Source organism: Mercurialis annua, linkage group LG2, assembly GCF_937616625.2.
Source record: "Mercurialis annua linkage group LG2, ddMerAnnu1.2, whole genome shotgun sequence".
NCBI lineage: Eukaryota > Viridiplantae > Streptophyta > Magnoliopsida > Malpighiales > Euphorbiaceae > Mercurialis > Mercurialis annua.
Genome location: NC_065571.1, coordinates 11,360,183 through 11,385,173, shown reverse-complemented (window position 1 = coordinate 11,385,173; position 24,991 = coordinate 11,360,183). Strand labels below are relative to the sequence as shown.

General features: G+C 38.7%; 3 protein-coding genes across 6 annotated transcripts; 2 read left to right on the top strand and 1 right to left on the bottom strand.

Annotated features, from left to right (window-relative positions):
- LOC126667674 (universal stress protein PHOS32-like) lies at nt 1–4,557 on the top strand. Of its 4 annotated transcripts, none has more exons than XM_056104557.1 (3): nt 1–952; nt 4,065–4,113; nt 4,234–4,557. In XM_056104557.1, the coding sequence occupies exons 1-2, from the start codon at nt 166–168 to the stop codon at nt 4,070–4,072; spliced, it is 795 nt and encodes a 264-aa protein (XP_055960532.1). In that variant the 5' UTR covers nt 1–165; the 3' UTR covers nt 4,073–4,113; nt 4,234–4,557. The 4 variants fall into 4 exon arrangements, with proteins under 4 accessions (XP_055960532.1, XP_055960531.1, XP_050216675.1 ...); XM_050360718.2 differs by having other exon boundaries at nt 2–958; XM_056104556.1 differs by having other exon boundaries at nt 4,065–4,557.
- A 5,696-nt stretch (nt 4,558–10,253) lies between these two features.
- Nucleotides 10,254–12,816, bottom strand: LOC126668172 (uncharacterized). Its single transcript, XM_050361384.1, has 3 exons — nt 11,955–12,816; nt 11,007–11,866; nt 10,254–10,895 (listed from the first exon to the last, which is right to left on the bottom strand). The coding sequence occupies exons 1-3, from the start codon at nt 12,814–12,816 to the stop codon at nt 10,254–10,256; spliced, it is 2,364 nt and encodes a 787-aa protein (XP_050217341.1).
- A 5,533-nt stretch (nt 12,817–18,349) lies between these two features.
- Nucleotides 18,350–19,937, top strand: LOC126669153 (60S ribosomal protein L8). The gene is made up of 2 exons (XM_050362530.2): nt 18,350–18,872; nt 19,425–19,937. The coding sequence occupies exons 1-2, from the start codon at nt 18,433–18,435 to the stop codon at nt 19,768–19,770; spliced, it is 786 nt and encodes a 261-aa protein (XP_050218487.1). The 5' UTR covers nt 18,350–18,432; the 3' UTR covers nt 19,771–19,937.
- The last annotated feature ends 5,054 nt before the right edge of the window (nt 19,938–24,991 follow it).

Here is a 24,991-nt window from a genome sequence, read left to right as displayed (position 1 = left end):
AAAAAAGTTAGTATCTTTCATAAATAAATGAATAAAATTCTTCCTTCCTTGTCACACTCTCTCACTTTCCCGGAAAAGACATTTCCCATTTCCCCCATCTCTTCCATTTCCCTCTAATATTCTCTAAACCCTTCCATCAAACTCTCCAATTCCAAATCCAACAAAATGAATCCAGATCAACAAAACCCTATCGATCCAGACCACCCTCTCCTCCCAACAATCAAGATCCACCACCCCTCCTCCCCCCGCCACTCTCACCACCACCACCACCCCTCCTCCACTCCCACCCCCACCGCCGGCGCTCGCCGCAAGCTCGGCGTCGCTGTTGACCTCTCCGACGAAAGCGCTTACGCCGTCCGCTGGGCCGTCCATCACTACATCCGTCCCGGCGACGCTGTTATTCTCCTCCACGTCAGCCCTACTTCCGTCCTTTTCGGCGCTGACTGGGGCCTACTTCCCATTTCCGCCTCCTCCACTCCTACACACAAAGACAACACTACCAACGACATCAATTCCCTTGACGAAGACGACTCGTCTTCGTCGAAACGACAGCAGCAGATTGAGGAAGATTTTGAGACTTTTACCGCCACGAAAGTGGCGGATATTGCGAAGCCGTTGAAGGAAGCGAATATACCGTATAAAATACACATAGTGAAGGATCATGACATGAAGGAGAGGCTGTGTTTGGAAGTTGAGAGATTAGGGTTAAGTGCTGTTATTATGGGGAGTAGAGGCTTTGGTGCTGTTAAAAGAGGAAGTGATGGGAAATTAGGCAGTGTTAGTGATTACTGTGTTCATCACTGTGTTTGTCCTGTTGTCGTTGTTCGCTATCCCGATGATAATAATAATAGTGATGCTAAGGATGCTGAAGCTGTTATTAATGTTCCTGTTGAGGAGGAGGAGGTTGTTGTTGCTGATGATGTCGCTGCTGCAGAGGCCGCTTTTGCTAAGAGTAAAGGTTATAGCTTTATTTGAATAAGATTATTATTCGTAATTGTAAAATTATGTGCATTTGGTTGTTTTTAGAATATGGTTGTTTTTAGTAACGTGTCTTTTTATGTTATATCTATTTGTGCATTGGCCTAATTTCTTTTAGCCTAAGATTAAATTGTGCCTATAAGGGTTTCACGTTATCTGTTTGGTAGAGGAGGCATAATTTCTTGCTTGTTTCTTGGATTACAATTACTAGAATGTCAAGTGCATTGATTAGGATATGATTATTGTATTGTAATTGATGATGTAGAGCGGAAAAATGTTAGTTCATGATTACAGGAATAGTTATATTATATGTCAGTTATGCTTGAATAGAAAATTAATGACAGGTGCATTGGTTAAACAGATGCAAATAATTTTATTTAATGGTTATTTTAGTTTCTGGGTAGTTTCATCATGGTTCTTTTAGTATCGTACTTAATTGTTTACTATCATATGCTATCCTAAACGTTGTTGAACTTTACATGACAAGAAGAGTGCTAGACTTTCACTATTGGCAACCTGCTGCTTTTTATTATGAAGAGTACCCCTGTTTATCAGTTTTTCTCTTCTTTAACCAACTCGGAAGCTAATATTAGAACTTCTATTTGTTAATGCCTTTGGTAGGGTAATGAACTGATTTGGATCTTATTTAGTAAACAATACTTTGTACTTGGAAATTACAAAATAAAATCCTTTTATTGATTCTTGAACATTGCTCTAAAGAATAAAAATGGAAACAATCTTGTGGGATTTTTGACCAGATTGGGGAGTTTTTTTTAATGTGCCTTGCGGCTTCTTCTTTTAAGTTTTATTCGTCTATTGGAGCATCTGTCGTGCCAACCTTTTTATATTATCCTTTATACTGTAATCTCACCCAAAAACAATTTGCACCACATGGACGGAATTTAGAATATGATACGAGTGAAGCTGGCATTTCTTGGTCACCTCTTGAACTATCAAACATTTAATGTCACTTCTGATGCAATGAACTTGACTACTTGAGTATTATGCATGTTGTACCATTTAGAATTTTTTATCTAAATTGGCAGGACATTAGAGGAAACCAGCATGAATAGTTCACTGATGATAGTTGAGGTTGAGGAATTTACTTCACTGAAAATGGCAGTATGAGTTCATCTTCTAGTATGTTATATTGGTGAAGTCATTATGTTATAAAATTGAAATATGAAAACACATGTATGAAGCTACTTGAAATATCTTGGTGGGCAATTATTCTAATTTTTTAATGATTACATGAATTTTCATGTCATTTATGCTTGAATACAAAATTAATGACTGGTGCATAGGTTAAATATATGCGGATTGCAAAGGATTTTATTTAATGGTTATTTTAGTTTCTGGGTTATGATAGTTTCATCATGGTTCTTTCCATGTCGTACTTAATTGTTTACTGTCATATGCTATCATAAACTTTGCTGAACTTTACATGACAAGAATATTGCTAGGCTTTCACAATTGGAAACCTGCTGCTTTTTATTATTAAGAATACCCCTGTTTATCAATTCCTCTCTTCTTTAACCAACTCAGAAGCTAGTACTAAAACATGTATACATTAATTTACACCTGACTCATTTAAATGACTTTAGTAGGATAATGAACTGTTTAGGATCAAATTCGGTGAACAAAACTTTCTCATGGCGGTTTAAATCTTTTTATTTATTCTTCAATTTTGCTCTTAGGATTAAAAAATGGAAAAATTCTCGTGGGATATTTGGCTAGATAGGGAGAATTTTTACTGTTCCTTGTGTCTTCTCCTCTTAAGTTTTATTCATCTACTGGAGCATCTGTTATGCTAATCTTCTGATATTATTCTTCATACTGTAGTCTCACCCTAGAAAAATATGTATTGCAGGGACAAAATTTAGAATATGAGTGAAGCTATAATTTCTTGGTCACCTATCACACATTTAATATCAATCTTGATTTAATGCACTTGAGTATTAATGCATGCTGCACCATTTAGAATTTTTTATTTAAATAGGCAGGAAATTATTGTAGGAGACCAGCATGGATATAGGTCACTGATGATAGCTGAGGAATTACTCATCTTTTCGCATGTTTGGTGAAGCATTAATCTTAATGTTATATGACTGAGATATGAAAACGCATGTATGCAGCTACTTGAAATATCTTGGTGGCCAATTCCTCTTATTTTTCAATTGTACCAGAAATATCTTGTTAATTGCAATCTAGTGAATATTACTTTTGTCTTTGAGTGGATGGATCATTAGGGAATTTTTATATTAGAGCTGTTCTTGCTGTGGGGTGGGATGGAAGCAATGGCTGTGCTTCAATATTTAGCAAACTAGTTTGGGTCAAAGTATTGCTCTATATCATTATAAAATTCTTAATTCTGTTGGAAAGTTTGTTAACTGTTTTAAATTTTTATAGGCTTGTATGACTTATAGATGTATGCAAAGAGTGTCCGAGTTCCATCATACAATTAGGTGGTCTTTGCACTCTTTCCTTTCTGCTGTTTTGCTAATTAATTCAGGGATATCATCTGTTATCATAGTGAAGTTCATGCTTCTCAACTGTGGTTGAAAATGCGATGCACTATCTTCCTATCATGTGTTTTGCTAATTTCATCTCCATTGCTGAAATCTTTTTGTTTATAGTTGGATCAAGGGTTTCTCTATCAATGAGTTATTTACATATTGGGGAGGGAGAGGGGAGTGAGATAGCTTGTGAACTTTGTTGGGATAGTGTTCATTACATGTTTTTCTTTTATATGTGGGATGAGCCTTACAAGCATTTCTAAAAGCCTGTCTTTCTTATTAATTATTTAGGCACTTTTGATTTTTAGACAGTTATTTTTCTATATGACTATGCAAAAGCGATATGATTTAAATTTTTCTTGGAGTCAGATTATGAAATTTTGCGTCTTTGCTGTAACGGTATTCTGCAAATCGTTGCAATTTTATTCGTTGTGGTTTTCATCCTAAAAACTTGATGAATATTTTGTCAACATTGTAAGAGTGTTTTATTATTTAAATTTTGTTGTGTTTTGAATTATGATATTGATTACATTTACATCATAAATTACAATAATTTTTCTTTCTTGGCAGATGCATAGTTTGAGCTTTTAATCCCATATGGTGGCTTCTTTCCTAGCAGGTATGCATGCTTTCAGGTTCTTGAATTGTATTTTGCTCGTGTTTCAGAAAAGAGGACCGTGACACACAAGATCTATTATAGTTTTAATTTATTAATGCGTGTTTCTTCTTGATGTGCCAGTATTGCTCTGTTGTTATGTAGACAAAACCATGCCGCATATGAACTTTGGGTATGTCTTTATATCTAATAGATAATTTAGTCGTCGATTGCAATCAGCAGGAATTAGAGACGAAGTGTACTCATGACCAAGTTTCTCATGGATGAAACTTGACAATAGTTGTTAATGTAAAGATGTTGGTATGGTAGTAGATGATTTAAGGTTTAGACACTTCTTGTTAGGCTTTTACAGAGACGTTTCTACTAGGTTGTGATGTACATTTTTCTGTTCTCTCAAGTTTATCTTACCTTTAGAATTTCTATTAAACGCTCGTTGGCTTGAGCGCACGCCTACTCTCTTTAGGATGGTCATTTTGGGCGCTGGGCTATAGCCTATATGTTGGTGATAATTGCTAGGATGATCATTTCATCTCGGCTTTGAAGGGAAATTTTTATTCCAAGCTTACAATCCTATTACATTTTCTCCAATCCATTGCGCTGAATGTGGCATATAATTTTATACAAATAGTGCTGTTTATAATAATTTAGTTTTCAACTATTAAAATCTATGGTTGGATATCATATTTACTCCAAATTGTAGTTCGACTTGTCCATGGCAAAACACGACCTAACTTCCATGGAGTTAAGAGCTGCTTGGGCTTGGAGCCGAGTTCCTTGACTAAGAATTTTTAAGGAATAGTGATAGATTTTTTTTTTTAAATTAGCATCTCAATACTTTTGTTGTAAGCTGATCAGCTACCGCCAACATTAAAAGGCTTTTTTAAAAGCAATTTGAACTTAAAAGTTTGCTGTGAAAATATTTATATTTTTAAATTGAAAATTGATAGAGATGAGGATTCTTGTTAAATCGGGGTTTTGAAAATGCAAAATGTAGTAATATCTGAGATGCACATACACATGCTGATTTCCAATGACTCTTCTCAAGTCTTAAGGTTCATGATCAAAAGGTAGAAGTAGTACTGAGCAGTGATAGATATGTTGATAAATTATATGGTGCATTAAATCAAAACCCATAAAAGAAGGTCTCATGAGCAGGAACGGGCGAAAGAAGTGACAAAAAAATTCACAGATGCCTTGAGAAAGTATCGGAGCAGGAGACGAAGACCTGCTAAAAATAGAAATTCAATTGACAAGGTTTTCATCAAATTTTAAATTATCTATTTGGCTCTTTTGATGGAACATGAGATTCAAAGAACAATGTATCAAAGTTCATTATGAATATTGCAAGATGTCATGGATTCCATGCCGAACAGTGTCTTTCCAGCGAAAGAAATTAGCACAACATTGCCAATTTGGCACTCTTATTCCTTTTATCAAGACTGCAACTTGTTAGCACAACATTGCCAGTGTTAGTTGACTTCTCTATATTTTTTTTCAATTTAATTCTTTTTGTTACTACGCGTACCGTTATTGAAAGTAGATAGTCATTTTTATACTTTGATATAAAACGATTTGTCTCTGCACTTTTATTTTCTTACATATAAGAACCCTATACTATTATTTTTATAAAATGGAGGTTCTTGTATTTTTATTTTATATAAACCTCGTAGCTATATTTTTATGGAAAATGGAACAAAGAAACTCTTTAAGTTATCTAAAAAAACATATAAGTCCTTCAAGTTTTTTTGGGTCACTTAAGTTCTTGATGTTTTCAAACTGTGCAAAAAAGTTTTCTAATTTTTTTTTAGAAAAAAATTAAAGTCCATTTAATTTACTTTTTGGACATTTGACTTCTCAAATTTTTGGTAAATATTTTTGATACAGGTCGAGTCACAGAGGTCGCCTGTTTGCTCTTCCTGCACAAGTAACAAATATAAGCTCAAAGGACCTCAGGCTTGTTCAGCCTGAAAGCCACTCCGATGCTTAAGTCAGAGAGGGTTTTTTGGTAAGTAAATGAGTGTAAAAGTATTTAAGTCTGATTTGTGCTTACCATTCTCAGCATTCGATGGCTTCCTTTTATAATGAGTTTAAGGCGGTTGTTATCTGGTAAATCGTGGGTTTGTCCCACGATTATTGATAATGGTGAAGGCACGTTCCCGATTATCCCGGGTAGTGGGTGTCAGGGAACGGAGTGGATGAGGTCGTCTAGATGGCAGACCTGGATGAGTCCGCCCGAGACAGACATGGGCGATACTCGTACTGTCGTTGGGCGATGGGAGGTTTGGAGACCCGTTGGGCGAGCATAGCATTTGTTAGGCGATGCTTGGAGTTCTGATGTTATTAGGGCGGTATCAGATGTCCCCCCCTTATAATCTTGCTAAGTCAAAGACTTGAAGCGCCAATTTTCAAAATTCGAATTTCCGAAATTTTCGAAATGATTCGAATTCCAAACGTTTCCTTCAACGGTTACGAATTTGAAGCGTTTTTTGACTATAAAAGAACGCGACTTTTGGTTTTTCATTGATTATTTCGAGGAGTTTCCTGCTGTCAGGCATTCGAGTGTCTACCTTGGCGTATAAAAGAGGTACTTATTCTTTAATTTAAAATCTTTTACTCTTGATTTTTCTATCTGATTCTCTACTTCTGTTGATTTATTTCTCCAGCCAGGCTTTCTTCGAGTTACATAGCACCAGACTTTCTCTTTTAATCAGTAAGTGGCTTAGCTATTTTTGTTTGTCTTCTTGTTTCCTTCTTCTTGTTTGCTTTCAGATAGTATATTTTTAGGATGTCTACATTAAAGGTTTCAGTGTCTTCCCCTTCTTCTTCTTCTTCTTCTGAGTTCTGCCAGTGACCCTACTTACCCCGTTCCTCTTGCTACCCTTGTTGAGTTGTCATCTGACGAGGAAGGGTTGTCTCAGAAGGTGATCCCTGATAGTGAGGAGGGTGTTGATGACAGAGGGCCAGAGGGCGAGGCTCCCCTTGAGGATGCTGGTGGAGATGAGGGCGGAGATGGTGAACTGGGTGATGACGAAGGAGATGAGGAGGATTTTGTTTTTAAGAGACGTAAAGTCTCCTCTGGGACATCTTCTAGTAAGAAAAAACCCTTGTCTGAGTGGACCATCGGTCTGGGTCAAGAAGCCCTTGTATGGATTAGGGCGAGGTACGAAATTCCCCCTTTCATTGGCCTTCGGATTCCATCTGAGGGTTCGGCTGTTAACCAGGTCTTAAAGGATGATGAACAGTTGTTTTTTGTTGAAGATCTTGAGGCGGGTTTAAGGCTACCACTCGATGGCTTCACCCAAGAAGTGTTCGATAATTTTAAGATCCCCTTAGGTCAGCTCCATCCTAACGCCCATCGTCATTTGACAGGAGCTTTTATTCGTGGACTCCAACTGAAGAGACAGGTGGGTTACGAGATTGTTAGGGCGATCTATTCTTTGGGGAGGAAGAAAAGCGATGAGTTCTTCTACTTGCAACCCGGAAGATCTCCCTTCACTGGCCTTCCCAATTCTTTGAAGCGGTGGAAAGGTTCCTTTGTCATTGCCAAGAAGGAAGGGGGTTGGGGTTCCATCCCGAATGTTTTTGTGGAAGGGCCCCTAAAGTTGGAAAAGGCGAACCTGAGCGAGGTTGATAAAGAGACGTTGCGTCTGCTTCGAGGTGGCGCTAAGGTGCACGTAGTGAATCTGATAGATTCCTACTTTGGCTGGGACCAAAGTGTTGCCTCCAAGAGAAATAAGAGATTGCAGGGTGGAAAAAGGGGGAAGAGGAAGAAGAGTGAGGATAAGAGGGAGACATCGCCTGATAATGGAGACGAGTTCCCTGACATGGGCGAACCACTTCTTTCTTCCCCTCTTAATATTTCTTCTATGCCTCTTAGTCCTTCTGGTACCTTGTTTGTAACATGAAGCTTTTATTTTCTTTAATTTTTGTGAAGCGTTTTCTGAATTTTGTTTACTTTGACTTTTCAGTGCCGAACTTCAAGGAACTTCAGCAGAAGGTCATGGAGGATAGGAAAGCTCGCCGAGAGGCTCGAGAGAGGGAGGCCCTTCCCCAAGCTATTCCCAAGCCGATTTCTGAAGCTAAGAAGGCGCCTGCCAAGAAAGGAGGCGATGTTCCTTCCACGGCTGGAGGCAAACCACCTTCTTCTCAGAAGGGTGATGAATCTGCTCCCACTCCTAGGGTGGTGTTGCCAGGCTTCCAGATAAAGGAACCTGTCACAAGCCCTCCTCCTCCTGCTGTTCCCTCTTACACCGGTAAGGGGAAGGATAAGATGGAGGTTCCTGCGAAGGAGAAGCATCCCAGATCCCTTCCTGTGGCTCCCCAAACTGCCCCAGCTGCTTCGACCGGCAGCAAAAGGCGAGCTCCTTCTTCAGGGGGCGAAGATGCTGAGGGGGAAGGACCCTCTATGAAAAGGCCCAAGAGGGATGTAATGGTGACTCAGGTCGACCTGCTCCTTCAGAAGTATGGGGCCGATGCTACTGTGCGTTGTCCTGCCGTTGCCCACGACATCTTCCGGGGTTCCTGCTGCCCTTCGGATGTTGATTACTATTTGAAGAGGCCGGACAACGTACTGATGGACGATTGTTTCTCTAACCTGGCAAAGGTGATTATTTTCTAACCTTATCATTTCGCCTTTTTCCTCCTGTTATGGTTATTTTCTAACTCAGCTTTATTTTATGTTTAGGTTGCCTATGCCCTCCGTCAATATCGCTCCAACCGTCTAAATGACGATGAGATGCATGTGAAGATAAAGACGGAGTACAAACTTCTGAAGGGAAAGTATGACTCCCTTCGCAGCGAACATGGCGGGTGCACTCAGAAGCTGGACTCTCTTCGTGCTGATGTGGATAGGTTATCCAGAGAGAGGGAGAGTGCTGTGAAGCAGCAGCGTGTGCTATCTGAGGAGGTCGCCCGCCTTAAGAAGGAAAATAAGAATCTGGCGGCAGAGGTGGTGTTGAAAGGTACTGACTATGACGATCTCAAGAAGGAGTTCGACACCACCGTCACGGCCCTTAATGATAAAGTCTCTGTTGCTGAGAAGAGGCTTTATTTGAAGCGGGGCAGGCTGATTCGTGAGAAGGAGAGGCGTCGCCGAAACACCGCCCAGCTGGCCAATGATCTGACTGACTTCACTGAAGCCATCGTGGGTACCTATTTGGAGCGTCATCCTGAGGGGGACGTTGAATTCTTATATGGCTTTCCCGAGGGGGTTAACAGTGAGAGTGAGCCAGATTCTCCCCAAGACTTGTTTGTCTCTATCAAGCCTGAGAAGGGTGAGAATGCTGCTGAGGTTGCCGAGCAGTCTGTCCCAGCGGCCAGTGATTCTGTCAAGGTTGGCGAGTGGCCACATGTACCTGGTTTGGGGGGTAGTCCTGAGGAGAAGGACTTCGGCTTGCTTATATCCTCGGAGCGGCCTTTTGCTGCTCTGGACTTATTGGATCGGCCTTCTGATCTGGAGTCTATCCTTCCAGGGTCCGATCCTCTCAGTCTTGCCGATGTCCCTTCTCCCACCCGTTCTGGCAACATTCCTGTTGACGCTTCTTCTTCAGCCAGGCGGGGTTCGCAGGAGGGGCTATCTGTCCCAAATATTTTGGAGGGGAACAAGGAGGCTGTCCCGGAGAAGGTTGAGCCAGAGATCAAGCTTTAGATTCCTCCTTCTCCCTTTAGTTTTTGTATAGGAAGAATTTTCCTTTCTCATTTTTTTTTTATGTTTTGTCTTTGTAACTTTTTCGGAGGGCGTATTTTACCCTCTTTTTAATATATATATTTCTTTATTCTGCTCTTTTTGCATTTTTATTGGGCGATGTTTGCTTAGATCGCATGTATTTATTGTTTCCTTTGTGGGGTTGAACTCGTCAGTTCCCCCTTTTTTGGAAATATTTTGTTTAAACAATAACTCTTAGTGATAAGATAGTATCTGTGAAATTTCCTTGTCCAAGCAAGGGTAAATTAATATATACTTTGTAGAACTGTGAATACAATACTGTGATCGAAACAATCACTTGGAGGAATTAAAATGTAGTACTGTGATGAAATATCACTTGGAGGAATTGAAATACAATGCTGTGATGGTATATCACTTGGAGGAATTTAAATGCATACATACTAAATGACTAATCATGCTGAGAGGTGAACCACTGTTGCTAAATTTTCCTTAAGTTGTTGGCGTTCCATGCTCTGGGTATGGTTATTCCCATGGAGTTGGTGAGTTTGAATGTTCCTTCTTTAATGACCTTGCTGATGGTGTAGGGTCCTTCCCAATTTGGTTGCAGCTTTCCGGTCCCTGCTTCTCCTTTTTTAACTTCGGTCTTTCTCATGACGAGGTCGCCTAATTTGAACTTCCTTTTTTTCACATGGCTGTTGAAATGTCTTGCCATTTTCTGTCTGTAGGCTCCCATCCTAATGTCTGATCTGTTGATCTTTTCGTCCAAGAGGTCCAGATTGTTCCTGAGCTCTGCTTCATTTTCTTCTAAGTTCAGTTGGTTGTCTTCTGTCCTTGGCGTGGGTGCGCCGATCTCTACAGGAATTACAGCCTCCGTTCCATAGGCTAGGGCGAATGGAGTTTCGCCCGTTGATTCTCTAGGGGTGGTACGGTAGTTCCATAGGACGCTGTAGAGTTCTTCTACCCATCTTCCTTTGCACTCGTCTAGTCTTCTTTTTAGTCCGGCCAGTAGGATTCTGTTGGCCACTTCGGTTTGCCCATTTGATTGTGGATGGTAAACCGAAGTGAACCTTAGGTCGATCTGATACTCGGCACAAAACTTTCTAAACTTTGCTGAGTCGAACTGCTTTCCGTTGTCTGTGATCAGCACCTTCGGTATTCCAAACCTGCACAAGATAGATCTAAAGAAAAAGTTAGTTATGCGTTGTTGGGTGATTTTTGCCAGTGGTTCTGCCTCTATCCACTTGGTGAAGTGGTCGATTGCCACTACCAGGAACTTCCGTTGTCCTGTGGCCAAAGGGAGAGGTCCCAAGATGTCCATACCCCACTGGGCGAACGGCCATGCACTGCCGATGGGTTTCATTTCTGAAGCTTGCTTTCTTGGTACCAAGGCATGTTGCTGGCAAGGCCAGCATCCCCTTACTAGCGTTGTAGCTTGTTCTTTCATCGTGGGCCAATAATAGCCTTGTAGCAGTGCTTTCCTGACCAGTGTTGATGCTCCGTCATGTGCTCCGCAGGTCCCCTCATGTAATTCTTTCATGATGTACTCTCCTTCTTCTTTGTTCACACATCTTAGCCAGGGATGGGTGAATGACCGTTTGTACAGCTGGCCGTTGTATATTCCGAACTTTGATGATAGTATCACTATTCTTTTGGCTTCCATTTTATCCTCGGGGAGTATTCCATTAGCCAGGTATGCTGTGAGGGGGGTCATCCAGGTTTCTTCCCCTTCTACCATCAGTACTTCGCCTTCTTCAATTTCTTCTTGAAAGCTAGGCTGTCGTTTGATTTCATGAGGGATGTTTCTCATTGAGTCGTAATTCTTTGTTGCTGCCCACTTTGCCAATTCGTCTGATCTTCCATTCATTGCTCTGGGTATTTGCTGTAACGACCAGGATCGCCCATTATCGGCAAAGAAGGTTTTGGCTTGCTTGGCGTATTTCTTCAATGTAGCTTCTTTTACTTCGAAGTTCCCTGAGACTTGGTTCACGACCAGTTGTGAATCACTATAGATCTGGACTTCGGAGATATTGAGTTCTTCGCATAATTGCAACCCTGTTATCAGCGCCTCATATTCCGCAACATTGTTGGAAGCTGGAAATTCGAGTCTTGCTGAGTATTCCATTTGGATTCTTCCTGGTCCTTTGAGCACGACTCCGATACCCGCTCCTTCTCCGCAAACTGCTCCATCGACGTGTATCTCCCAGGGAGTCGTTTTGTCCTCCATGGGTTCCTTGAATGTTAATTCTGCGAAGAAGTCGGCTAGTGCTTGAGCTTTTCAGTGCTTTTCGAGCTTCATAGATAACGCCCAGGCTTCCTATTTTGACGGCCCATTCTGCTATGCGTCCACTTGTCTCCGCCTTCTGGAGGATTTTTCGTAATGGTTGGTCGGTCCGTACAATGACTTGGTGTCCTTCGAAGTAATGTCGGAGCTTGATGGTGGCGGTGTATACGCATAGCGCCAGCTTTTCCAATTTCGGGTATCTTAGCTCCGCATCTCTGAGCACTTTGCTAATGTAGTAGATCGGGTATTGTTCTCCTCCTTTTTCCGATACCAATACTCCTGCTATTGTTTCGTCAGAGCAAGAGATGTATAAATATAACACGTCGCCCGGATCTGGTCTCGCCAAAAGTGGGGGCGAGGATAGGAAGCTTTTCAATTCCTCAAACGCCTGCTGGCATTCTGCTGTCCATGTGAAGTTCTTGATCTGTTTCAGGGTTTTGAAGAAAGGTAGACATCGTTTTGCCGAGCAGGACATGAACCGACCTAGAGCCGTGATCCGGCCGTTGAGCTTCTGGACTTCATGTATGCTCCGTGGCGGCGTCATTTTTAAGACCGCTTCGATTTTATCTGGGTTAGCCTCAATACCCCGCTGAGAGACCATGTATCCCAAGAACTTGCCTGCCGGTACTCCGAATACGCACTTTTCCGGATTGAGTTTTAGCTGGTATTTCTTTAGCGTCTCTAGGACTATCTTCACGTCTGCTGGGTGGTCTTCGGCTCGGATGCTTTTGACGATCATGTCATCCACATAAACTTCCATGTGTTTTCCGATCTGATCTCTGAATATTGAGTTCACCAGCCGCTGATATGTGGCTTATGCGTTCTTCAGACCGAAGGGCATCATCTTGTAACAAAATAATCCCTGGTCCGTTATGAAGGCCGTCCTCTCCTGGTCTTCATGTGCCATGGGTATCTGATGATATCCCGCCTTGGCATCTAGGAATGTATAGAGGGCGTGACCTGCTGTGGAGTCTACTAACTGATCAATGTGTGGAAGCGGGAAACTATCTTTGGGACATGCTTTATTCAGATCTGTGAAGTCCACACACATTCGGTAAGTGCCATTGGATTTTTTTACCATTACCACATTTGCTACCCACTTGGGGTAATAGGCGTCTTTGATCACGTTTGCCGCTTTTAACCGGGCGACCTCTTCTGCGATGGCGAGTTGTTTTTCGGGCGAGTGTCTTCTCTTCTTCTGCATCACTGCCTTCGCGTCGGTCGCTATGTTTAACCGATGACATATGACGTCCGGGTCTACTCCGATCAGTTCGTCTGTTGTCCAGGCAAAGGAGTCTCCAAGTGCTCTGAGGTTTTCTGTTAGAGATCGTTTGATTTCTTCCTCTAGCTCATCTCCCACTTCTATCTCCTTTCCTGGGGATAATTCGATTTTCGTGGTTCGCCCATAATGCTCTGCCCTTTCTTTCTTCTCTGGAGGTTCCATTGTTAGTACTGGCAGGGTTACATGTACTTTCCTGAGAGCTGTAAAGTATGCTTCTCTGGCTGACTTTTGGCATCCTCTGACTTCGGCATCGCCTTCTCTGGTTGGGATTTTCATTAATAGGTACCTCATGCAAATGGATGCGCACGTATCGTGCAAAAGTGGCCTTCCGAGAATTGCGTTATATGCAAAGTCCATATTGACCACCATGAATTCTGCTCGGATCTCTTTGTAGATCTCTCCATCTCCCAGTTGGATGTTTATTTCCAGTGATCCTTCCACCTGTACAGATTTGCCTCCTAGTCCCACCAGTGGAGTAGAGACATGTGTCAAATTTTCTTTCTTGAGTCCAATTCTGCCGAACACTTCCATTGTGATCATGTTTACCGAACTTCCCGTGTCTACAAGCATCCGAGATACCTCGAAATTGTTGAGTCGCCCCTTGACAACTAGGGCGTCCTCATGGGGGACTGATATGCCATGACTATCTCCCTCCGAAAAAGATACGCTTCTGAATTTCTTAGCATTTGGTGCACCTGGGCTAACTGAGTAGACTGTTCTTGCAGCTTTCTTTCTTGTAGTATTGCTGTCTCCTCCGGTCGATCCGCCCATTATTACGTTAACCACGCCTGTTGGCTCTGGTCTGGGTCTTCTGGCGGTTTCTTCTCTCCGCTCTTTTTTTCTTTCTGATTCCGCCTCTCTGGCTTCGGTATCCCTTTTTACGAACTGGGAAAGGGATCCCCTTTCTATCAGCTTCTCTATCTCTTCCTTCAGGTGCCAGCATTCATTTGTGGTGTGGCTGTTGTCTCTGTGAAATTCACAGTATTTGCTGTTGTCTCTTTTGCTGGCTGATGCAGCGCTCATCTTCCTTGGCCATCTGACCTTCTCTCGGCTGTCTTTTACCCAAAACAGTACGTTGGTTCTGGTTGTGTTTAGGGGCGTATATCGCCTATCTTCGTCTTTTTTCCTTTTATTTCTGAAATGGTCGTTGCCTTTCTCTCCGAACCTCTTTCCTGTGGGCGATCTGTCCCCATTTCTTCTTTCTGCAAACGTTCGTTCTTCTACCCGTCCAAGGCGATTCTCTATCTCTCTCTGGCCATCATCCACTCTGATCTGTGTATGTGTGATGGTCATCAGTGTGGTAAATGATTTTGGTGATTTAGCCAACAATTCCTTTCGTAGGTCGGAGTTGGTAGTTCCATTGAGTAATGCTGTGTAGGCGATCTCCTGGCTCAGGTCTTCTATCTGCATCGCCTCCTTATTGAATCTTTCTACATACTTCCTGAGTGTCTCTCCTTCCCTTTGCATGATGGCTAGCAGGTCTGTGGACAGCTTCTTTTGAGGGATGCATGCTACGAATCTAGCCTGGAAAAGTCCTGAGAATTGTTTGAACGTCAGCACTGATCCTGGCTTTAGACTTTGGTACCATTCCTGCGCCAGACCTTTTAAGGTAGTAGGAAAAAGTTTGCATAGTACGTGATCTAAGTTTGTCTGAACATTGATCACCGCTTGGAATTTATGAATATGGCTCTTGGGACAGCCTGTTCCATCGTATGGTTCCAAATTTGGAGGGTATCTGAACTTTGTAGGGAACTCGTGAGAGATGATGAAATCTGCAAGTGGTGAGTCACTTCGAAGAGAGATGTCTACGTCTTCACATCTTATTCCGAGCCTGCTCATGACTTGGCGGACTTTTTCCTCCAGATGCTCTTCTCCGTCTTTGAGGGTGTGTTGTTCATCCATCCAACGTTCTTCGTCTGGAATTACTATGGGGGCGTTTTGTTTCTTTGCGGAATTTTCCGGGGCACCTTCCTCTCGCATCGGTTCTTTTCCCTTGTCCATGGTTGACGTTGACTTCTGTACTGGTGATTTCGCGGATCCCTGCTCTGGCGATTTTAACGAGATACTCTGTTTGATGTCTTTGAGTAGACTGGTGATTTCTAGGAAAGCCTTGAACATTGCTTGATTGTTGATTGGCTCTTAATCAGGTGCTATGGCTATCGGAGGTATCGTCTGTCTTATCGCCAGGGGGTCGCTGGTTTCTCCTTCTTCGCTGGTTGGGGGGAACAGATTTAGGGCCGGTGGTTCTGTTTCCCTGTCTTCTCTGTTGGTAGCTGGTAGAGCATTATCTCGTAGGGGATCCATTCTTGAAAAAGCAAATTCTGAAAAAGTATCTAAAAGGAACGACGAAACTGATAAGTTCCACGTTCACCGCACCAAATGATACAGGTCGAGTCACAGAGGTCGCCTGTTTGCTCTTCCTGCACAAGTAACAAATATAAGCTCAAAGGACCTCAGGCTTGTTCAGCCTGAAAGCCACTCCGATGCTTAAGTCAGAGAGGGTTTTTTGGTAAGTAAATGAGTGTAAAAGTATTTAAGTCTGATTTGTGCTTACCATTCTCAGCATTCGGTGGCTTCCTTTTATAATGAGTTTAAGGCGGTTGTTATCTGGTAAATCGTGGGTTTGTCCCACGATTATTGATAATGGTGAAGGCACGTTCCCGATTATCCCGGGTAGTGGGTGTCAGGGAACGGAGTGGATGAGGTCGTCTAGATGGCAGACCTGGATGAGTCCGCCCGAGACAGACATGGGCGATACTCGTACTGTCGTTGGGCGATGGGAGGTTTGGAGACCCGTTGGGCGAGCATAGCATTTGTTAGGCGATGCTTGGAGTTCTGATGTTATTAGGGCGGTATCAATTTTAAACATTAAAATTATTTTTGAACCTTTTTTTATATGATTATGAGACATATGTCAGCAACTAATGGAGATTTTTAATGGTTATTTGTCTATTTTAAAAATAAAGAGGGCTTAATTCTGCCCAAAATTAGTTTAAGGGGTTATGTATATTTTTGAGGACATTATGAGGGTTTTTTTCTCTACCTTTTGCCTATTTTTTTAAAGAAACAAGAACCTGAATTGTTTTTTTATAATTTATTTAATCAATAATATAAAATGGTGATGCCATTTAATTATTCTTTGACGATGTTTAAATTAATGATATAAAATTAAATTATGTAATAATTTACTCTAATATTTTATAAATTTGATGTAAACTGATAAATTAATTTGATCATTGCTCTTGTTGTTTTGTGACTATTAATTTGTCTATGCCGATAGTTAAGCGATAATACACTAAATAATAAATTTATCTATTAGTAAACCGATAAAACTATTAATAAAGTAACTTATCATTTAATAAACTAATAGTAAACTAACTTATCTTTTAGTAAAATGATAGTAAACCATAAGTAAATTTATTTTTTAAATAAACCATAGTGTACTAGTTTTTTAGCAATTTAAAAGTAAAGAAAGAAACTAAATTAATTTCGTATATGTTTATAATATGAGTAGTAAATATATTCCATCAAAATAAACTCATGGTGAACTATCAGTTTATATATGGTCAACTTGTATAGTTTATAATGTCAAAGTAAACCTATGGTAAACTCGTGGTAAATTTTTTTCTAAAAATTCACGGTAGATATTTTATAAACTTATTTTACACTATATTAAATATCATAATGGTTTATTCCGTCAAAGTAAACTCATAGTTTTTATTGGTTAACATGTTGTTTTTGTTGGTAAACTTTATTTTTTTTATTGGTAAACTTGTTTTTATTTTTCCAATAAACTAATGACATAAGAACATAAAAAACAAATAATATCAACAAGTAAAAAACTTACTACGTACACATTCACATTGTATTTGCATTGGTTAACCTTTAGCATAATGTTAGGTACTAACTAGACGACTGGATCACCAAACACATACCAACAACTTTTTAAATAACAAAACAAATCTATTGAAACACTAGTTAATCAATAGTTATCCACTCGTTTACCAACACTTACTAACAATTTAAAGTATACAAAAATAAATCATCACACAAACAATTACAAACACAGTTAACTATTGAGAAAAAAATTAAATACAAAATTAACATAATTAGCATCCAAAATTAGTATCCACAATAACCCGTCAACTTTCCCGATACCATCATCATCAACACGGGCTCTCCAGCAAGGTTTCACCATTTTCAACAATCAAAAATCTTGAAATTATAGATAATTTAGCACTAGAAAATTAAAGAAGATAATTATAAGGAGAAATTGGAAGAAAGGGACGAAAAGATTATAGGTTGAATGAAGTGAAAAGTGATAAGAAAGCACAAGTTATAAAGGAACATAGTGAGCAGTTGAAGATGAGCGTCTCAAATTTGTCACACAATGAATCAAACACCTTAAAAGGCCAGGAAAAAAGCCGTTTTAGCCGCAAGATTCAACGCCGTCGGTATATCAGTTCAATTTCATCTCTAGAAACAAATTTATTACTATATGCATTCATGATTAAAGAACATAAGCCCAATTTCATCTCTGCAGAATTTTGTTTCCAGACCTTAGAACATCGTCATAACCGCAAGAGCTTCGCCGACGACCATAATGAATCACCACAGTTTCTTCTCCAATAGTATTGCGATAAAATTTATTTCAAATTGATTTTTGATTTTGAATTTGAAAGAAATCATTAACAAAATATGTTGAAAGAATGTCTGATTTTGGCTTTGTGAATTTGAAATAGATCTGTTAACTTTTGAAAGATATCGTATCTTTCAAAATATAAAGTTTATTTTTGTAATAAATATTAGTCAGATAATATATCTGCAATTATTTTAGTCAATTGATACAGTCGAGAATATTTGGTTATTTTGAGGGTGTTCGTCTAAAAATCCCATAATCCAATGAAAAAAGCCCATAGTAATGTGTTAGAAGCAAAAACCCAATGATAAAAGCCTAGCCCAACCCAGATCCAAATTGACACAATTTATCGCTCTCTTTCATTTCTTCATAAAAACCCTTTCTTTTCATTTCCTCATCACCCCACTAGCCGCACAGCCTCCCTCAAAACCCTAACCCTAAAAAAAAAACCAGAAATGGGTCGTGTAATCCGCGCCCAACGTAAAGGAGCAGGCTCCGTTTTCAAATCCCACACCCATCACCGGAAGGGTCCTGCCCGATTCCGTTCCCTGGACTTCGGCGAGCGAAATGGGTACCTCAAAGGAGTGGTTACCGACATCATCCACGACCCGGGTCGTGGAGCTCCGCTTGCAAAGGTAACGTTTAGGCATCCATTTCGTTACAAGCATCAGAAGGAGCTGTTCGTTGCAGCCGAAGGGATGTATTCTGGACAATTTGTTTACTGTGGAAGGAAAGCTAATTTGATGGTGGGAAATGTGTTGCCTTTGAGATCAATTCCTGAAGGAGCTGTTGTTTGTAACGTCGAACATCATGTCGGTGATCGCGGTTCTTTTGCGAGATGCTCTGGTGATTATGCTATTGTTATTAGTCATAACCCGGATAATGGAACTACTCGGTATTTGCCTCAATTCATGTTATGTTTTTTGGTGTTAATGTTATGTTTTTCAATGTAGATGTAGCTGTTAGTGGCATAGTGATACTATTTGAATGCTAATCTAGTCCATAATAACCATACTAATCCAGCATAGCCAGTAAAACATTTAGCTGCATTGTGTTCAGTTAAGTTAATGTCAACTGACCGGCTGGCTAAGTAAATGATTAATTCTGTGTTTTCTGTTAACCAACCACAAGTATGTTTACACTACAAAGTTTAGGTTTGGCCCGATGAACAAAATCATAAGCGGCATTGTTTGCTGTTTAATTGTTGCCTCGTATGTTAATTGATGGAATTTGTGTACTGATTAGGTAGCAAGTCCATTAAAGACATAGCACACTTCACTGAATGGAATTACCGCCTGAATGAATAACCATACTTCTTTGAGAAAGTTATGTTATTTTTATAATGATTTCGATGAATTTTTTATATACAGCTTAAATTTTTTCGTGTCATTGACTGTTGGCTGTTTAAATCCTATGATGATCATGACTGTTAATTGTTGATGTCCAGGGTGAAACTACCTTCTGGAGCAAAGAAGATTGTGCCAAGTGGGTGCAGAGCTATGGTCGGTCAAGTTGCAGGTGGAGGAAGAACTGAGAAGCCTATGTTGAAGGCAGGAAATGCATACCACAAGTACAGAGTGAAGAGGAACTGCTGGCCCAAGGTTAGAGGTGTTGCTATGAATCCCGTGGAGCATCCCCATGGTGGTGGTAATCACCAGCATATTGGACATGCCAGTACTGTTCGTCGTGACGCTCCTCCTGGACAAAAGGTTGGTCTTATTGCTGCAAGGAGGACTGGTCGTCTCCGTGGACAAGCTGCTGCTACCGCTTCCAAAGCTGACAAGAGTGCTTAAATTAGTATCTGAAATTACTCGTCTGTCCTTTTTTGAGAATTTTGCATTTGCTGCACTAGAACTTCTGTTATCTTGTGTTAGTATATCACTTTTAAGTTTTTTCTTCCGTTGAATGATACTTTTTGGGATAGAGATTTAGTAAATTTTATTATTTATGATTTGGTTAATCCTTTTCATTTCTACTATTGGGTGTTTATTGTCTTGGTATAAATTTTACTACACAAGGCACAATTAGATGACCGGTTAAGATGAATGATGTGTAGCACTTAGATACTTTAGAAAAGTTGCCAAGGACTCTGCTTCCTAGTCAACCGCTTCACCTGAGGTTTCAATGTCACACAGATGCATGGTTTGATCATTAACAGTGGAGTTCATAGCGCCGGAAATCTTCTCACCCAACAGATTCACCATTCATGGTATTTCTCATTAACAGAGTGGAGAACATAGCGCAGGAAATCTTCTCATCCAACAGATTCATCATTCATGGTTTATCCCACACAACGGATGTGCCACGTCATTTTGACAATAAGCCCGTAATCATTTGCGATAGGGAATCTTTATTTATTGTTTATTTTTTTATCATTAAACATTTGCACATGGCTAACGCCTCATTGGCTTGTTGCACGAATGATGTGGCGCAACCATTGCGTTGTATAACTATTCCTTTTAATGTAGTTGAGCTCCCTCGTACCTTGGGAACGGTTGCTGCCGTTCAAGATAGAGCTTAGGTTACACCGATTGTTGATTCTTCATATGTGCTCTGCAATCTGCATGAGTGAAATGTGCTGCAAAAGATGAGACTAATTTCATTTTTTATCCTGTAACATCACTCTGTTTCTTAGCAGGAAACTTGTTTCTTCACTTTCATGCACGAATCAGGTGATATAGAGTTGAGTCATTATACATGACAATAAACTATGTTGGCTATCTTTATCTTCCAAAATCTAAGCAACTTGTTGGAAGGAGTTATATGACTGATAGGTGATGTAGAATACATAGATGTGGAAACAGAATCAGATAGTAATTGCTAAGAAATAGTATCCAATACTTTTGAAAGCTGCATAAAAAGAAATCATGCTATTGTTGAGTTCACTCGGGAAATATGTTTCCTAAGATCTACTCGGAAACCTTGCTGCTGCCTGAAACATCCCCGGTAATTGATTTCGTCAAGAAACCTGGTTTGAATTTCCTAAACCGGTTTGATACAAAATGACCAGTGTCGAATGTTTGCAAGAATGACAAAGGTCCAATAGTGTAAGAATTAATCAAACTCAAATTCACATTGCAAGATAATGCAACAAGTCAAATTCACATTGTACTGCTAGTCAAAGACAAAGAATGGATTATTATATCCATTGCTACACTACTCGCTTCATGAAACCAATTTTCGCCAAACATCAAACCGAGATTCGTTATTTTCCAACCTTCAGAATTGCCTCTATACGTACAGCATATGAAAAATGTCAATGTGAAGATCAGTTCTCAAGCAGCTTATCGACAACTATGCCTTGCTCCTCCGTTGCAATTTCAAGTTACGATATTCTCGGGCATCACTAAGACTTGCTCGGCAGTACATACTCCATCTGCTCAACTACTGACTTGTCAACATTTGTATGAGAAGGGAGAGGAAGAAACATGAAACAAAAGTTGTAATTGATCAAACAATCTCATAAGATTACTTTCTAAATACGAACCAACTCAGTTACTTCAGGCTTGCAATCACAAACGTGTATGAACCATCATAATACGAAAATCAGAGTCCGATACTTTTATGTTGCCCGTGACATCTACTGTTACAAGAATCACTTGAATATCAGTAATGGGGATTAAGCAGGTTTTGCTTCTTATTCTTGATGATTGAAACAAATAGTGGTTCAACAAAGAAGAAATTAACACCAACAAACCTTAGTCATTCTAGTTCCAATCAGAGTAACATTCTCAGCACTAACAAACTTAGACTTTCTAAACAACCCAACAATCTCTCCCACTTCACTATCACCACACTCTAACACCACAAATCCTAACACTTCTCTCAATCTCCCCCACAAATCTCAAAACAAACAAAAAATCACAAATTGCATTGCTACGATCATTTGTTGATAAATTTTTACACGTAACCGTTGCGGTATGCTATTCGTGTAACAAACCAGTAGTGTGTTAGACATGTGGAAAAGTTAATATAAAAAAATTATTTAATAATTAAAAAATTTCCTATCGTAAATATTCATTGGCTTGTTGTAAATATAATATGACGCAATCAATATACGAGATAAACACTCTCATTTGTGACTCTCCATGAAGGGCTGACAAGTGACATGTATCATGTATGGAAGAGATCATTGGGACTTTTTTCAAAATTGTAGCTCGCGTGTGTGGACCATGACTCTTTCGGTGTAAACTTGTCAACTATCTTTCAAATAGAAATTTGACTTGTTAATCCTTTGGTTACTCAAAAGAAGTAACGGGAAGAATTCATGGATTGACTATATGTAATGTAACCTTTGTGCATGTTATAAGTTTAGCAAGCTAAGCATTAAAACTTGCCAATCAATTAATCAATTGAAACTTTGAAAAAAAAAATCAATTGAAAAACTTTAAAATCATCTTTTTTTTTTTGCGAGTGAGCCTTTGAAACTCATTTTAAAATTGTTGTTTGTTTTAATTTTATCCTTGAATATTTAATTGTTAATGATTTGGATTGAACCTTTGTAAAAATTTATGGTGAAAATAACCTGTTAAAATTCTAATTTTAGTAAAAATCTCATTATCGAGACAAGTAGAGCTGGCTACCTGGCCATGGACCGGGTCAGCCCGTGAACCGTCCCTAAACCGGCCTGGTGAAACCCCACCCGAAACCGGATCAAACCGGCCAGGAACCGTGGAAAGACTGGGTTGCGGGCCGGTTTTAAATTTTTTGAACCGTGAACTGCCGGTTTTAGGTCAGAATTGGCAGTTAAAGGGTTGAACCTGTCGATAAAAAGTAAATTAATTTTAATATATTATATTTGTTTTAGTTAATGTTTTTGGTTAGCATAATATTTATAATTTGTTTTATTTTATTATTTTCTTTTAATATTATCTTCACATGTTTTATTTTTAAATTATACTTTTTAAAAATTAAATTTTATTTTTATTTTTAATTTTTATTGAACCGCCTAGAATCCGGAACCGAAACCATCTGATTCCGAACCGGCATGGAACCGTTACTTAAACGGTGTCCGGACCGGTTCCATTTTTCCTTGGAAAATTTAGGTATTTACTCCAAAAATGAAAATATTTACATTTTTTTACCTCAACACGAAAAAGATACAAATATACCTCATGTTTTTTCTAGATTTATGTTTTTACTCTGAGTATTAAAATATTTATGATTTTACTCCGTTATCATCTGGTTATCATAAGTACTTCTGTAATTTATTTTTTTCGTAGGTTATCATACAATTATCATAACCTTATCATACTTTATTACCATCTAGTTATCATACTGCAATGTTATGATAACGACATGATAATATAGTGATACTGAAATGATAATCACACACTGTTTTATCATAACATTATCATCTAGGTACCATAAATATTATCATCTAGGTGTCATATGATAATATTATAATAACGACATGATAATATTTTGATAACAATATGCTAATTAAACGATATTTTCTGCAGAAAATCTTTCTTTTATGCAATGTTATGATAACTCAATGATAATACAGTGATACTCATATGATAATCAGACGTTATTTTTCTTATAAAAAAATATTTTTCTCTACAATGTTATGATAATGATATGATAATGCCGGGATACTCATATGATAATCATATAATGTTTTTTTATGCAGACAATCGTTTTTTATACAGAAAATCAATTTTTATGCAGATTTTTAAATCTAAAGTTGAAAAAAATCAAGAGTAATTTATTTAGATATGAAAATTAAAATAAATCGTATTTATCATCATGAATTTAGAAAAACATTGCTAAAATCAAACATGAAAAAACGGCGGAATGACGACGAAACGATGGCGGAGCGACGACGGAGCGATAAAGAAACGATGAAGAAGAAGAATATAAAAATGGACAAGAAATAAAGAAATAAAAAAAATAAAAAGAAGAAAAATGGAAAAAAAGAATAACAGAAAAAAAAAGACAAGTGGTAAATATGATTAGAGTAAAAAAATATAGTTAGAGTAAAAAATAATAAAAAGTAGGTAAAATTATAATATAAACATATTTTAAAATAAAAAAAATAATTATATTAAAGGGTGAGGTATTTTCTCGATATTTTTCTTGTTGAAATAGGAGATCATATTATTTTAAAAAATAGAATATTTTTTCTAATTTTTTTGAACGCGGCCACCTCTAGAGATAAGTGGATATTACTCTGAATTACAGTAATTCTTTTTTATGTTCTTTCTAATTCCTTCCAAATAGCTTGCTAATTATTTCAATCGGTAAATTTTTTAATTAACAACTATTTACTTGCCCCTCTTTATATTTGTACCTTATTTCACATCTCTGATTTTATGTTCGTATGTCTTTCTGTTTTTTTGTAATGTTGTTAAAACCGACCTGGTTATTGAACCGATAAAAACAGAAGATAAACTGATAAGGGATTAGAGGTTGAATGAAGATTGAACCGGAGGTTAAAAATAATATTAATAATTATTAATAATAATTTTCTGAAAAATAAATACTTTATATAATAATTACATTAAAAAATAAAAAACCAACTTATTTAAAATATATCCACTATGAATAAAGTCTAAATATATAAAAGCTATTAACTTGATGGTGCTGCATGTTGCATGTTATTCTCATGTGGAAGAAATTGAACTCTAACCTTGATATTTTTTTATTAAAGACACGTGTAGCATTAGGTCGAACCGATAAGGTATGGACCCGGATTTACTGATTTAATCGTTGAAAATCAACGGTTATCCAACCGGTTCGATGAGAAAACAACGAGTTTGTAAATATAAGGGTTTATGGTATAATCTGAACCGTTGATTTGACTGGTTCGTGGATTTTCCGAATAAACCAGTCGGTCTGATTCGGATTTGACTACCGTGGTTTTTTTGTGATTTTTTTAACAATATTATTCTGTCATAGAGTGAACGATATTTGCCTTTAACATACTAACCATTCAAAAAAATTGTGAATATTTTTCCTTTAACATTTCTAACCATTCAAAATTTTTAATGATGCATTGAGATTTTTTTA

Coding starts and splice junctions, on each gene's coding strand:
- LOC126667674 (XM_050360718.2), top strand. CDS start 166: ATGAATCCAGATCAACAAAACCCTATCGATCCAGACCACCCTCTCCTC.
- LOC126668172 (XM_050361384.1), bottom strand. CDS start 12,816: ATGGAAGTTTATGTGGATGACATGATCGTCAAAAGCATCCGAGCCGAA. Junction 11,867..11,954: donor AGATACACGTCGATGGAGCA/GTTTGCGGAGAA, acceptor TCGAATTTCCAG/CTTCCAACAATGTTGCGGAA. Junction 10,896..11,006: donor ACTTCACCAAGTGGATAGAG/GCAGAACCACTG, acceptor AACGGAAAGCAG/TTCGACTCAGCAAAGTTTAG.
- LOC126669153 (XM_050362530.2), top strand. CDS start 18,433: ATGGGTCGTGTAATCCGCGCCCAACGTAAAGGAGCAGGCTCCGTTTTC. Junction 18,873..19,424: donor CCGGATAATGGAACTACTCG/GTATTTGCCTCA, acceptor GTTGATGTCCAG/GGTGAAACTACCTTCTGGAG.